Source organism: Carassius auratus, chromosome 37 (genome assembly GCF_003368295.1).
Source record: "Carassius auratus strain Wakin chromosome 37, ASM336829v1, whole genome shotgun sequence".
Lineage (NCBI taxonomy): Eukaryota > Metazoa > Chordata > Actinopteri > Cypriniformes > Cyprinidae > Carassius > Carassius auratus.
Window position 1 is genome coordinate 5333446 of NC_039279.1, and position 15490 is coordinate 5348935.

General features: G+C 36.9%; 1 protein-coding gene across 1 annotated transcript; it reads left to right on the forward strand.

Moving 5' to 3' along the window:
- The first annotated feature begins 2944 nt into the window (after positions 1-2944).
- LOC113056529 (hepatic leukemia factor-like) lies at positions 2945-8088 on the forward strand. Its single transcript, XM_026223304.1, has 4 exons — positions 2945-3179; positions 3843-4181; positions 5276-5490; positions 6615-8088. The coding sequence occupies exons 1-4, from the start codon at positions 3071-3073 to the stop codon at positions 6828-6830; spliced, it is 879 nt and encodes a 292-aa protein (XP_026079089.1). The 5' UTR covers positions 2945-3070; the 3' UTR covers positions 6831-8088.
- The last annotated feature ends 7402 nt before the right edge of the window (positions 8089-15490 follow it).

Below are 15490 nucleotides of genomic sequence, written 5' to 3' on the forward strand. Positions count from 1 at the left end.
TTCATCCTGGTCCTGGGGACCCACAGCACTATTTTATATTTCTTTCACATGTGAAAATCTTGTCATTGTGCATAAGAGCATAATTCAGGATTGAATAACCTTAAATTTTGGTACAACCTGTCCAATGGAAATTACATAAGATGACAGTACAGTAATTATAATTAATTATAATTGACTATACTAGAGAGCCGCTGTTTATATGTAGGTCTGCTTGCCTTCTAACTAGTTGCAATCTGTTTCCAGTTTGTCAGACACATGTTACAGCTTGTGGTTTAGTTGTTCCAAATTATAGGAGGAGCAGCCAGTCATGGCCTACTTTTCTGCCAAGCAACGTCACATCTGATTGCTTTAGCAACTGGTTGCCAAGGTAACAAAAAGAAGAAAGACAAGTTCTATAGGACTCTGATAGCAAAAATCCATTAGCTTTTTCACGCTCAGGTTGGTGGGTTTCGAAAATCACTCACATTTACTGTCCATTTATGTACACGAGTCTTTTCTGACCATTTATCTTCAGTGGGTTACAATATACTATATGGATCAGCTTTGAACAGGTTTGTCACATGAAGGTACTTTATCTCACTGCAATTTGCAAGGAATGACAGAAAAAGAAAAAAAAAAAATCTACATTTAAATCACTAGTTAGAGTTTTTTGTTTTTCATATTTCAAAAGTGTTAACAGGACATTTATGCTTTGTTTATGAGCATCCTTGGAAACAGTATCACACCCGTCTGTTCAGTTGATGAACCATTACCACCTTTATAATGAGATTGGTCATAAATATTACATGTATTATAGAATGTGCTATAGGTTTAATAATACCTAACTTTTGGAGAAAAAAAACCTGTCTCCCTTGCATATTGATTTTAGCCTCCAAATGCTGACTGTCTCACTGCCTACCTTTTCAAAATAACTTGATATACAATCATCCTCTCCAAGTCCAGTTTAACCTGAATGAAATGATGGTTGTAGTGTTAATGGTGATGGCATAAGAATTATTTTGAACAAGTGAATCTGATAAACACAATAAATTCAAACATAAAGTAGGTTGTAACAACAGAACTCTTTTTGATGTGAAATTATTAAGCAAAGACAACAGCACTGATTGTGTTTGATAACTTTATGCTTAAAATGCATCAAACAGAATTTCTCAAAAGTGTTCAGCTATTAAATCTTCAAGAAATATTTAGCTGAAATTCATATTTAGCAGAGTTGATTTGCATGTAGACTCCACTAGCAGATGGCAAAACGTCCGCTCTAAAATGTGATGCCAGATCTTTCAAGAAACATAAGCAACTTTAGTCAAGAAGCAAGAACTTCCACCTGTGCAAAACAAATTGACAAATTTGTTCAAAAACATAAAATGATTTAAATAATTATTTAAATCATCTCATTATGCATCATAGGCATGAGTATATATCCCTTTTTTGATACTGTTGTGGATATACAGTTGTCTTTATCTGTGGTACACAGTCATTCAAAAGCTGTACATGCAAATATAACTGCTTCATTGCTGACAAACTAGTTTTATTTCCTACAATTGATTGTGGGTTAAAGGGTTACTCCACCCCAAAAACCCAACTTTGTCATTAATCACTTCCCCCCATGTCGTTACAAACCCGTAAAAGCTCAGTTCGTCTTCAGAACATAATTTAGATATTTTGGATGAAAACCTGAAGGCTTGAGACTGTCCCATAAACTGGCAAGTAAATAACAGTGTCAAGGTCCATAAAAGGTATGAAAAGTTGTAGTCAGAATACACAGTATGCCATCAGACGTGCAATCTGGGTTATATGAAGCGACAGGGAACTTTTTGTAAGCGAAGAAACTAAAATAACGGCTTTATTAAATAATTCCTTTGTCAATGGTCTGCCAGCACATCCTTGTGTCGCGGAGGACACAGAAGAGTATACGCAGCACGGTGATATGGAATGACGTGAGACTGTTGACTTGAATAGTCATATTGAATAAAGTCATTACTGAAAAAGTGTTACAAAAAGTGTTCCCGTCGCTTCATATAAACCAGATTAAATGTCTGATGGCAGATGGAATATTCTGATGACAACTTTTCATACCTTTTATGGACCTTGACACTGTTATTTACTTAGTCTATTGGACATTAAATTATGTTCTGAAGACGAACGGAGCTTTTGCGGGTTTGGAACATCATGGGGGTAAATGACAAAATGTTCATTTTGGGGTGGAGTAACCCTTTAATATCCACCTCATCCAGCGTTCACTTCATAATATCCCGTTTTTTTGTACTGTGGAGTGAGAAACTACAAACGATTCAGTGCATGAGTGAACCATGAATCAAAGTGAAGTCAAACTGAGTTGTGGACAACTGGTATCGCTAGCTCTGATTCCAAACAGCTGAAAGAAATCACACATATGACAAGATTGCTGAAATATTAGAAAAAGATTCTCAGATCGACATACGATAATCTTATTAGACAATGATTTGTCGATACGATTTTGCTGGTGCATTATTTCACTGCATTTACTTTGGACCTTGAATACTAAAGCTAAAACCAAGACTGCATTCTAAAAAATAAACATCCCACAACTGCCTGTATTAACATTCACCTTCATAATTATATATATATATATATATATATATATATATATATATATATATATATATATATATATATATATATATATATATATATATATATATATATATATAATTTATTTATTATTTTTTACATTGATTCATCTTTAAGACTTTTCATCCAAAGCAATACAAAACATGGAAAACGTAATTATTATAAGAGGATATGGCAACACAGTCTCTAAACTGCTAGCAAGTGGATTGAAAGTGTTCATCTAACTCCACCTCTGACTGTTTGACGTCACATGCCTCAGTCTTGACACATGGTCATGATCATCACATTTCTTCCACACACACATGCACACACTCACACTCACGCACTTCAAGCCTCATATGCCGGTGCTGTAGAGCAGGGTCTATTCTCACTTGCCGTTACTAGACGAATGAACGTTGTTCTATATAGCCTTTCTTTCCAGTTTAATATTTAAAAAATATTTCTGCACGGAATAAGAGAGATTATGTCCAGACAGCTCACAATGAATCCAGCTTTCCTACCTTCGCAAACTAACGGTGTTTTGAAGGCGCTCCTGGAAAAACCTCTGAAACTACCTTTACGCCAAGATGAAGGTGATCAAAGCTTTCATTTTATGACTGTTATGTTGCAGAGTATGGAGAATAATCATTTTACAGTTAGCTTTATTGTAAAGAGCTGTCATCTGATTTCTGCTGCAATCTACAGAATAAATAGCCATTTGTTTTTCCTGTTTTGAATATCCTTTTAACTTTTTATTCGATAACGTTAAGTGTATAATTAATGAATAGACTTCACTTAGAAATGACATAATTGATATTACAGTTCTGAATAATAACTTTATAAACCACATTGAAATGTTTTTTTTTTTCATTTTTGAATGCAATTAAAAACATTGCTTAAAAATCTTTTTTTATACAAAAAATTTCAATAAAAAAATTTATTGAATAAAATGTAATTAAAGTTTTAGCTTAAATGCTTTTTTATTTAACAATTTGAGTATTAAAGAAGAAATCTGTGTTGAAACTTAAAACTTTTAAAAAGTAAGTAAAATTGTACAATTTAAAAACAAGTTAAATGGATGTAAAATGCATAGCTGAGATTGGAACTATAAGAACAGTCACACGAAATTGTAACCAAAACAATGGAAAAATTAAACAAATAAAACCCTTTTAGCTATTCTAAAATTTCATATATAAAAATATTAAATTGTAATGGTTCACAACTTGATGTGTTAACTTATGGTAAAATTCTTTCAGGCTTTGTTAAGGAGAGAGAGAAGGTGAAAAAGCTGGAGGAAGAAGGAAATGCTCCTCAGTCAGCTTTCTTAGGGCCAACGCTCTGGGATAAAACATTGTCTTATGATGGAGACAACTTTCAGTTGGAGTATATGGACCTTGAGGAGTTTCTCTCTGAAAATGGCATCCCCTCCAGTCCCGCACAACATGACCAAAGCCTCCATCACCAGCAGCAGCAGCAGCAGCAGGCTTCAATGCCTCTGGGTCCCATCTCAGTCATGGACCTCAGCAGCCGGGCTGTGACCTCCATAAATACAGGCATGGTTCCTCAGAACTGCCTCCACAGCCCGGGCAGACCAGGTACAAATGTTTCTGTGTCCCACAGTGTCAATTTTTAGACCCTGTTGCCCATTCTGCTCTATAGATTAGGGGGTGGTGTTAGCACAGCGGATAAGACAAATACCTTTGGTGTGAGAGACCCGGGTTCGAATCCACTGTGAGAAAGCAAGACACTTAACCCCTAGTTGCTCCAGAGGTGTGCGACCTCTGACATATATAGCAATTGTAAATCGCTTTTGATAAAAGTGTCAGCTAAATGAATAAATGTAAAAAAGACCCTTGGAAAAGATGTTAAGCTGGGTCAGATATACTGTCTAAATATGACAGTGTGTGGGTGGTAAATGGGAAACAGATAAATTATCTGGGTGCTTGTCTGATGACAAGCAAGACCATACAATTTTTTTATTTTCTGAAACATTAAAAATAGTAAAGTGTAAAAACGGCTTAATTTTCCCACCCAAGCCTTACAGTTAATTTGTGAATGGACATCTCAGACCTATGATGAGCTGTTTTACTCTGGCTAAAATTTGCTTTCACGCTTTTCCTTGACTGAGTATTTGTGTGCAATGCCTATTTATTGATTTTTTTTTAAATGGAAAACTATATGAAGTTTTGGAATTGTGGCTTTTGTTTCTGGAAATTCGATGATCTCTTGTTCAGTTAGGTCTTTCAAGCTAATTTTGCACTCAGTTTTGGGAATTTATCATTTATTAAATGTAAATGATGAATTATAATAATTAAATTCTCATTAAAAAAAACTGATTACAGCAACATAACATTTTCTAGATGTTTTAATACTTCTGCTAAAATATACACAGGATAATAAGTGCTTTCAAGAAACTCTTGAGTGTTTATATTGATAATAAAAACATAGAAGGACTGTGCTGTTTAACATATTTTATGTTAATGATTTTCGAATTTACATGAAATAAATGCACAAATCGACAGGACTGACAGTACTTTTTATTTGCACTTTGTTTATTAATGTGTGGTGCACCTCCTAGTGGAATGAAATGCTCATGACAGCTGTTTCACCATCTGTCACAATACACAATACACAATACATTACCACTGAATTAGAGTCAGCAATAAATAGACTGTTTTTCCTCTCATAGTTTTGCCTCCTTCACGTAACACACCAAGTCCAGTAGACCCAGAGGCTATTCAGATACCAGTGAGCTACGAGCCCGATCCAGCAGACCTCGCTCTGTCCAGCGTGCCGGGCCAGGAGGTTTTCGATCCACGTAAACGCAAGTTCTCTGAAGAGGAGCTGAAACCTCAGCCTATGATCAAGAAAGCACGCAAAATCTACATTCCTGATGATATGAAGGTAATTTGTGTCTAGTTATTCAGCCCCCAACAGAGTATGTTTGTCACCCATTTCTCCCTTCACCATTGACCAGCTGGGCAACAGGTTCTTGCTTAGAAGCTTATATCCGTTCATTCATCCTTTGGCGGCCTGGCCCACGTGATCTTCTTTTTTTTTCCTGGTATCGCTCCAGTTCTGCTGGGTTTAGGATTAAAGGATTTGCTGTTTTTAATTTGTTCAAATAGAAGTGAATCCCTACCCAGCTTTGCAGAGTAAATTGCTCAAAGCTGATTGCACGGCAGCGAATGCGTGAGAAAACTTTTCATCACAACGATGGCTGGTTTTCTCTCGTGCTTGTGCTGCCAATCATAAATTCATAAATATGGTATAATTTGTAATAATATTCTGTTCTTATGAATCCAAATCAGTTGTGTAGAAACTATTAACCCTGTAAGACCTGACATATGAAGTAATAGTAAAAAAAAATAAAAATTATATATATATATATATATATATATATATATATATATATATATATATATATATATATATATATATATTTCAACATATTTTATGTGTCAGGATTTTATGGCTCAAATAGTATCATCAGTTTTAGTCACATTTTAAATTGATTTTTCCAAAAAGTAAAAAGACAATCAAGTTAAAGTTGCTTCAGTCCAGTAAGTTTTCATAAAAAATGTATACTTATGTTTACTTAAGAAAATAAAAAATGTTAAGCTTTCACAGCAAAAAACATAGTACCCCACAAAAAGAAAAAGAAAAAAAGAAAAAGTGTAGAAACAACTTTGACTGAGAAATTGTTAGTAACACATGAAGTTTTGAAGTAGAAAGACTGAAATAGCATTTTCTTGTAAAAAGTACTTTAGTACACAACTACTAAACAACAACTACGAAAGATATTTTTATTGTGCTGACATTTTTACAAAATGACTATAAAACTATAAAATAAAAGGTTTTCAGCTGATTATGTTGATAATTTCAAGTTTGTGTGTGCATATGATGCAGTAGGCTTTATATGTTTAACATAACCATTAAAAACACGAAATAATCAGAGTAATCTTGAAATAATGTAACAAGGCGCTCCCGTCTCTTCCCCTCCCTTTTATTCTGGATATTTTGAGCAGAATGAAAAATACTGGGCACGACGCAGAAAGAACAACATGGCTGCCAAGAGGTCACGGGACGCTCGACGCCTAAAGGAGAATCAGATTGCCATCCGGGCTGGTTTTCTGGAGAAAGAGAATGCGGCTCTCCGACTGGAAGTTGCCGACCTACGGAGAGAGCTGGGACGGTGTAAAAATGTCTTAACAAAGTATGAAGCTCAACACGACCCCCTGTGAGACCACCCAGGTGCTCTTCAAGTTCCCCCACCCATGCCCTTCCAATTCGAAGGACAATATTCTTGGGTTGAAGTCCACTGGATCTGTTTTCCAGCCAGATCTCAGTCTGTTTTTGACACCTTATAAGGCAGAAACATTACTTTAGAGATCTATCCACTATCTTTCTCTATTTGTAATCGCAAACAAAGCCATCGTTGTTTGCTGATCATGTTACTTATTATTTTACTGTGTTGTAGCATTTGTCCACAAACGTTTGCCTTGATTTGTCGTTTAATCTGAGCTAGTGGATCTTCTGCTGTTCCACTACAGACACACATTGAGTTGTGTATGAGAGGGGTACATGTGCATAGCTGCTTGGGGCACATAAAGGTTTTGTGTCTCCATAAAGACAATATTCTCACAGACAGAATAGAATGTAGCAGGATTTGAGAGTTTGAATGCGTTAAATAATTCTACATGACCATAATTACTAAATATATGTATATCCTTGGAGACAATCAAGTTGTCAGAGGTCCATTTATTCTGCATTAGCATGCTTTTGAGTTCAAACCGTGATCAAGGAAGGCATTTCGAACAAGGTCTCAATGCCCTTATTGCTGACACAAACAGGCAACCTGCTTTTTAAAGTATATTGATATGGTTATGTTGCCTTTTGTTGGTCAGTTGTGAAATGAATGTAGTGCAAACGTGTTTTATGTCTATCACTCTTTACTACAGACCAAGTGATATGAAATACAATAAGGTTATATTGTCATATTACAATTAAATGTTTTTACAAAGTTATTCTTGCTTTTGTACAGTATTTTCATATGAATTTCTGAATATATATCTATGTAATCTGATGTATACTGTATATTTATAGGCTTCAAATTCTATGGAATAAAGTTTTAACTCTACAGGTAACTGTATATGGGCATTAATATAATACATTTAGTACCATGAACTTTACATTATGGTTTCTTTACCTTTTCTTATTCAGTCACTTTAGTATTATGTGCATCAGTATCGAAACTTTTTTTCATGTTTACTTTTTTTTGATGTTGTTAAATTATATTGTGATGTACGATCATGAAATATGGTATTATTTGCCAAACTTGGTAAAAGAGCTCTACTCTTGGCCACATGTTGTCAATCATTGTATATTTCAACAAACAAGATGTCTTTTATATTAAATATATTAAAATACAGCATGTTTAAATTTTGACATTCTTTCTTCAGATTATTATAAGGCTTAAATATTTGCAATATGTTGTCTGCTGTGGTCATTTTTGGTTCCCTTTTCCTGTTTCATTGCTCTTAATGAAAATAAAAAGCTTTTGAAAAGCTGATATTTGGTGATGTTGTGTTTAATGAGTGAAATATTAATGTGCTGTATTATAAATATTTAAATTCTTTCCTTCAATATTTCACAAAGGCTTAATTTGCGCTACAAACTCATTAAGGGCCAAATAATTGTAAGAAACTTCTTCTGATTTCATACTCTGTGTATATTGGAAGATTGAAAAATAAAAGATGTTATTCTCAACTAGACCACTAGAGACCACTATCCAAAAATGCTTGTTTGTATTTCTAAATAGTTGTCAATAATGTGATATCACAATGTGATAAATATAATGTTATTATTTTTTATTATTATTTATAGACATATTTATGAAAGACATTGCAAGTATACATTACATTTTCAATGTTGTTGTTTTTTTATAATAATAGGTGTAATAATAATACACGAAGTAGGCCACATATAGAAACTGTTCATTAATTCCCAAAAAATATTCTGTTAAGCAGTACATCCCTTTGACATGCATGCAAACAGTCATGCTCTCTCTCTCTCTAAAGCTTTAGCATGCTGTAAAAAGTCAATGACGTGTTCAGAGCAGAGCTCCAGTATGTGCTGCTTCTGAGTGTGGCCTAACCAACCTCTTACTCGAGAAAAACACATATGACTTCCTTTGGGATTATGTGGCATTTATCAAATAGACTGGGTGTTATATAAAGCCATTTGTAAATGCAGAGGGAGCAGATTGGGTTCTAACATTAATCCCAGCCTGCATTCAGCCTGGCTGCAATCCATCTGAAAGAAAGGACCGGCAACAGGAATTACAAACCTTACACTGGTCACATCCTCATCCTCAACCTTCCATACCCTTGCTTGCCCTCTCCAGCTCATGGCCAACACCGGATAAATGACCCTGATCAACTGAGGGCCAGTGTTCAATTTTAGCCACATGCAGACCTATTTTCTCTTTAAATTCAGTTATAGGAATTATTACAAATTATTCAGGATTTACTCATATTCAGGAGCAGTTGGTTTTTAGCACAGCTCTTACCAAGGAAGCTTGTTTCAGTTATGGAATAGAAACAATAAAAAAAGTTAATTGTGACTTTTTATCTAACAATTCTGAGAAGAAAAGTCTCCGTTGTGGGATATTTTTCTCTGAATTCTGAGTTAGATTAATGAAAAAAGTAAAGAATGGTGAGATGTAAAATTTGAAAAATTGCAAGTTAACCTTTCAGAATTGTAGAGTCTAAATTTTGAGATATAAGGTCACAATGAGTTTATTATTAAATTAGTTAATTATATATATATATATATATATATATATATATATATATATATATATATATATATATATATATACATGTGGTGGAAAGAAGCTGCCATAGGCACATGCAACAAAAGAATGCTCAAGTCTGATTAAAAAATATATATATATATATTGCTTTTATTCAGATTTGTTTTCGGCTGAGAATACAGTTCTCTGAATATTACATTAGTGAGAATGTAATCTTAACTAATTTACTGTAGCACAATTATTTTTCAATAAAATACCATCTGTTGATATATTTCATAAATATAGCATTTTAGAGGATGTATATAGCTCAACTGCTCAACAGCATAACTTTGCTAGCAACGCCAGTGTCATGGGTTTGATTCCTGGGGAACACAGAAAGCCTACTTGCAAAATATATACACAGAATGCAAAGTAAGCTGCTTTAGAAAAAAGCAAAAATGCAATACATAAATATAGATGTTTTACATCTGATTACATTGTTAACAGTTGCATTTAGCCAAGTGTTTTCATTATTGTAAATGTATTCTTTAGAATATTCCTATATGTTCACACAAAAACACACACATTCAAACACACACATTCAAACTTCACAACGAGCACATTCAAAATGTATTATTTATGTACATAGTTTTGTACACTACTTGGGCTACATTCATGCCTTTGACAAACCTGTATAAGTACTTTCTAACTGTACAAGTGTCCAGACATTAGCTCTGTTCAGGTACGCACTTGTGTCTTCTACTGGCCTCTATCCAGTGTCCAGAGGATAAAATAACTCCATTTCCATAATGAAATTGTCCACAATAAACTAATGACTGCAGATGGATGCTCTGAAATAGAGAAGAGAAGAGACCATTAAAGACTGTTTTACTGACTGCGCCTCCAGTGGTAAATGATGTCTGATGTATTATATCATATTATCAGTGAATGTCAGACGGTAATGTCACGTAATTGTCTATATATATATGGCAAAATATATTGCAATAAAAATATTGCAGATACGATACATATGTAGTCTGTCAAACTGATCATGAATATATCATAAAATGATGGCTGCAACTTTTATAGAGCCTATAAGATACATTCAAACCAACAAAAAGTGACTTGAAGCACCTATTTGCACACAAAAAAGAGCAAATGATGTATAATTTTAAGTTTAGATAGTTCTGCTCTTGGTATTAAATTAAACTCATGTCATGAGCCAAGTATGTGCTGATTACAGTGGGATTAGACTTTAGCCATTTAGGTATTTATAAGAAACTGAAAAAAGTACAAATGTCAGGGCATGACAAAACTTCTCAAGGCCCCAAAAATACCCTTAGACTCCAGAGGGTTAAAGTTGCAACATTTGACCAGCCGTAGAGGAATAGATGAAAAATGACCATAAAAAACTCCTGTTCCTTTGCATTTCACAATTTAAGATACTTGAATTAAACTTTACACAATACAGTTTTTATACAACCATAATATCTGGATAAAGAAAAGACCATAATGCTTAAAACATTACGGCCATTTTGGTTTGTATGTTTACTCATGATGATGATGCAATACAGACACTTGATGTTGCTGCAGTTAATCTCTGTGCTACCAAATGCCTTCTTCCTCTTAACAGCCATAAATTCTAAAGAATTCAGTGAGTCATTCACTTTTTTCTACCTTGAAAAGAAATGTGTCTGTGGTGTTGGAGAATGGCTCACTTTGAATATTATTTAATCTTTTTGTCGCTTCTGTAGTGTAATATACATGATCCCAAGAGTATTTTTGCAATATTAAATCCATCAATAATATAATACATACTATTGCAATAAATGTATATAAAATATATACATACATACATAATATTAAACACCTATGTAATATTAAATAAAAATAATTTAATTAATAATTTATTAAAATGTTAAGCATCTAAATAAATTATTCATAATTTCAATTAAATTCTTGATATGTTTTATGGATTTATAAAAAGCATTATCCTGTTTGTCATTATAAGAGTTGAACAAAATAAAAGATCTATAAAGAGTTTTATTTTAAAACAAGCAATATAATATCAATATGCTAAATATTTTTGCTCTTCCCGTAATTAATAATGAAAACAATTTCTCGTTGTATGTCTTGTGTCATAATTGTACAAATGACAACACCTTGGATAAATATGAGTAACAACAAATAGCATTAAAAGGGTCATATATTCAGGTTAGTGAGAAGTATTTGTATCTTACCTGTTTCAGCTCAAATTAGGTTCAAATTTTTACATTTATTAACTTCAAGAAGAATGAATATGTGTCCGAAAGGGATAAACGAGAGAAGGGCACTCATCAGCAGACTGGATGTGTCAGACCAGCGTGCTCTTCTTCTCGCGCATGTCAGGGGTCAGAGGTGCGAAGCTGGAGGCAGCTGTGTTGTTCTGCTCATTAAAACGCGACGAGGCCGGGGAGTTTTGCATCACCACGAGCCGAATGGGAGACTGCTGCTGGGGGGCAGGGGGCTCGGAAACATACTCCTTGGAAGGGTCTTTGCCACGGCAGTCATACAGGATGCAAGAGATGAGAAAGACCAGAAGCAAGATGACGTAGCTGGCGATGAGGATGATGAGGTTTAGAGTGACTGGATCAATCTCCTGGTAAAATTGCATGAGACCCATGGCGAAGCTGCATCCCTGACTCCAAACTCTGAGAGAAATGTGGGCACCATGGACTCCCTTCGGGCTCTTCGGCAAAGCTTGCAGTAGTAGGGATATCCCGGCGAGCAACAGCAGGGCCCTGTGCAGAGATCAGAGTGGAGATTTCTCTCTGCCGTTAAAAAGACTTTAATCCCTCCCCTTCTATTCCACCAATGATTAAAAGCTGCTCACTTTAATAGCTTAAACTGTCATTTTATATTGCCAGCTGCACATTGCGTGATGGCTTTGGCCAAATTATGCAGAGAAGGTAAAAGGGTGGAGTAAAAAAATTTAGCATGTCCCACCTCGTGTCCTTTTGTCAGGAGCACATCAATGTGGGATTTCAGTAAGTGTTGTGTAATGAACGACTTTTAGTTATGTCATTATTAATGGACCATGACATAACACTCAAGCCAAAAAGCAGATTCAGTGTATTTTGGAAATGTGTAATATCCATTTTTCCCCTCCCCATTATTTTTTACACACACACACACACGCACACACACACACACAAACACACACACACACACACACACACACACACACACACACGCGCGGACACACACACACACACACACACAGGGTTAAATACAGCAGTAATGTACTGTAAGTATAATGATTTTTAAGACAAAGTAAACTACAAAAGTGATCAAAAATATTTAGCAATATTACAAATATGTCATTTTAAATGTCATTTATCAGTAAAAATAAAACTTAAATGTGACATTTGGTGGTATACACAAAGGTAAAACAAGGATGCGCTATTGTTCATGCTGTTTGTGTTAATGGAGGAAAAAGACAAAGTAGAATGTTTTTCTTAATCTGGGGTTACAACATTTGTCTATTCATGCTTTGATCTGTCCATCAGCATCTATTACAGTTTACAGTTGTGCAGTGAACACTAGCACATACCACCTAACCAAAGTTTTATGGTTTGACAAGGATTATAGTGTAAAGGTACCAGATGGACTAAAAAAAATAACGCAGATCTTAAAAAGAAGGTCATAGATGGGGGCCATGCAAAGCATGCGTGACAAAGAGCATAATCTGTTTAGAATCTAGTGAATGCGCTGCTCTGGTTTTTATGTGGTTTGAAGTCACCAGTATTTCCATTTAAAGCAGATTGTTTTTAACCTCAAATGTCATGCACATTGTACAGTTTAATCAAAACCTTGGTATTTTTATGCATATATGTGATCTGGGTCAGTCTGATTCTCTAGAAACTTTAAACACTGCTGGTTCATTGAAAAAAACTGCAACACCGAACAAACTCATGTATTGTGCATGATGAATATGTTTTTATTTTTTCACTTTAAAAAAAATCTTAATATTTTGACAAATATATATATTTTACTAAATTGGATTAAAATGACAAATTAGTTCAAATGAATACATTTATAGTAATTACAAATATATTTTAATCAAAACTATTCCTCAAACACTCTACCAGGTCAGTCTGACTCTCCCACGCTTTGTCCATTTTTCTTCTCTTTCTGCATCTTATGCATATTGCACTGAAGCCCAGAAGCAACAGTCCACTGGCGAGGAGCAGAAGTCCCAGAATTGAGATGGTCGATTCGTGGGTGCTGCAGCTGTAGGCCACTGCTGTGACTGCAACGCCAATGATCAGGAGAACAACACCGAATGGAAGAGTACAGAGAGAGCAGGACCCCTCCACTCCTCCAGTAGCTGTGGCCAGCTCTGCTCCATTAACCAGGGCTGAACCCTTCAGCACAGAATGATCTGTGCTCATGGTCCAGTGAAAGATGCAGGGATGTTTAATTCACTTTTGCTTGGTTATTTTCAGGTTCCTCTTGCTCTTTACCAGCAATGCTGAGACTATTTCAGTTTGTATCAGCAGTTCTAAGATCAAAAATAACAACCAATTTTTAATGTAAACCTGTTGCAAATCCTTAGATGAAAAATTAATTATTATACTTATGTATATTTATTGATTCATCCATCCATATATTTTTGGTATTATTGCTATCTATTAATTTATTCAGTCATTCCCTATGTACATTAATCAAGTACATTATTTGCACTAAAAAACTATTTTGGATTAGCTTTGAGTTGTATTGCATAATTGTCACGGTCTTACGCTGCCTGAAGGAATACGGAGTCGCGGATAAACGGAATAAGGCTTTTAATATATACAACACAGGGGATCTCCAACATGGAGCACAGAGGTAGACACACGTAAGTAGCAAGTGAAGTTAGTAGCTAGTGAGGAGACCCGACAAAACAGAACTGAAAGGTAAAGGCTTAAGTACAGAGGATAATGGGGAAACACAGGTGGATGGAATAACTAAATTAACACATGAGGAAGAGAATAGACACACCTGGGAACTAATCAAACCAAAACACGGAAAGACAGAAACTGGGTCACGGGCAAAAACACACTAAATGAGTCCAGGTGTGACAGTACTCCCCCCTCCCGGTAGGTGCGTCCTCGCACCGTAGAAACAACAGGGGGAGGCGTGGGTGGGAACTTGGGAGGAGGTTCCGGTGGAGGACGGACTCCCAGGAGGGGGCCAGCAGACAGGGACCACAGAAGGAGGAGCCAGGGAGGAGACGGAGGAAGGAGCCAGGGAGGAGACAGGAGCAGGAGGAGCCAGATGGTCCACCAGAGACCAGCCAGGACGGAGATCCAAGGTGGAGTCGACGGCGGGAGGAGCCATGGTGAAGGAAGGGTCGACGACACCAGGGGGCCGACAGGCGGAGACTGCACCGGTGGGTGAGGAGCCCAAGATGGAGCAGCACAGCCGCAGAGCCAGGGGGACGTCGAGGATCCGGAGGGCCTAGGTGAAGCAGAAGGCTCAGGCGACCAAGGCGGAGGCGGGGTCCTGGCAGACCGCTGTGGAGCCGGAGTGACCGAGGATGGAGGTGGAACTGGAGGGAAGGAGGAGCCTGACAGAGCCGGAGGGATGGAGTGACGAGGTGGAACCAGAGGAGAGGAGTCCCGAGGCGGCGGATGGTCGACGACTGACCAAGGTGGAGCCGGAGGGACGAGGGAGCCCGGTGGAGCAGGTGGGATGACAGGCCACGGTGGAGACGAGGGAGCTAAGAGCCAAGGCGGAGCCGCTGGGTCGAAGGACCGAGGAGGAGTCCAGGGCTCGGAGGCTGGAGGCGGAGACAGGGCCTTAACGTGCCAAGGCGGAGCTGGAGACTGGCAGTCCAGCGGCGAACCACCGCGCCCCGATGGCGCGGACTGAGGATGAGCTGCGGGACTGACTGGCACCAGCAGGGATGGCGAGGAACTGGCTGGTCTAGGAGGAGGAGAGAGGAGAAGGATGGGAGGAAGGACAGGAGGATCAGGGCTGGACGGAACCAGCGGAAGTGGAGCAGAGGGACCAGCAGGTTTGGGAGGAGGTGGGAGAGGGAGGCTGGGAGGGAATACAGGAGACACAGAAGATTCAGGGCTGGGT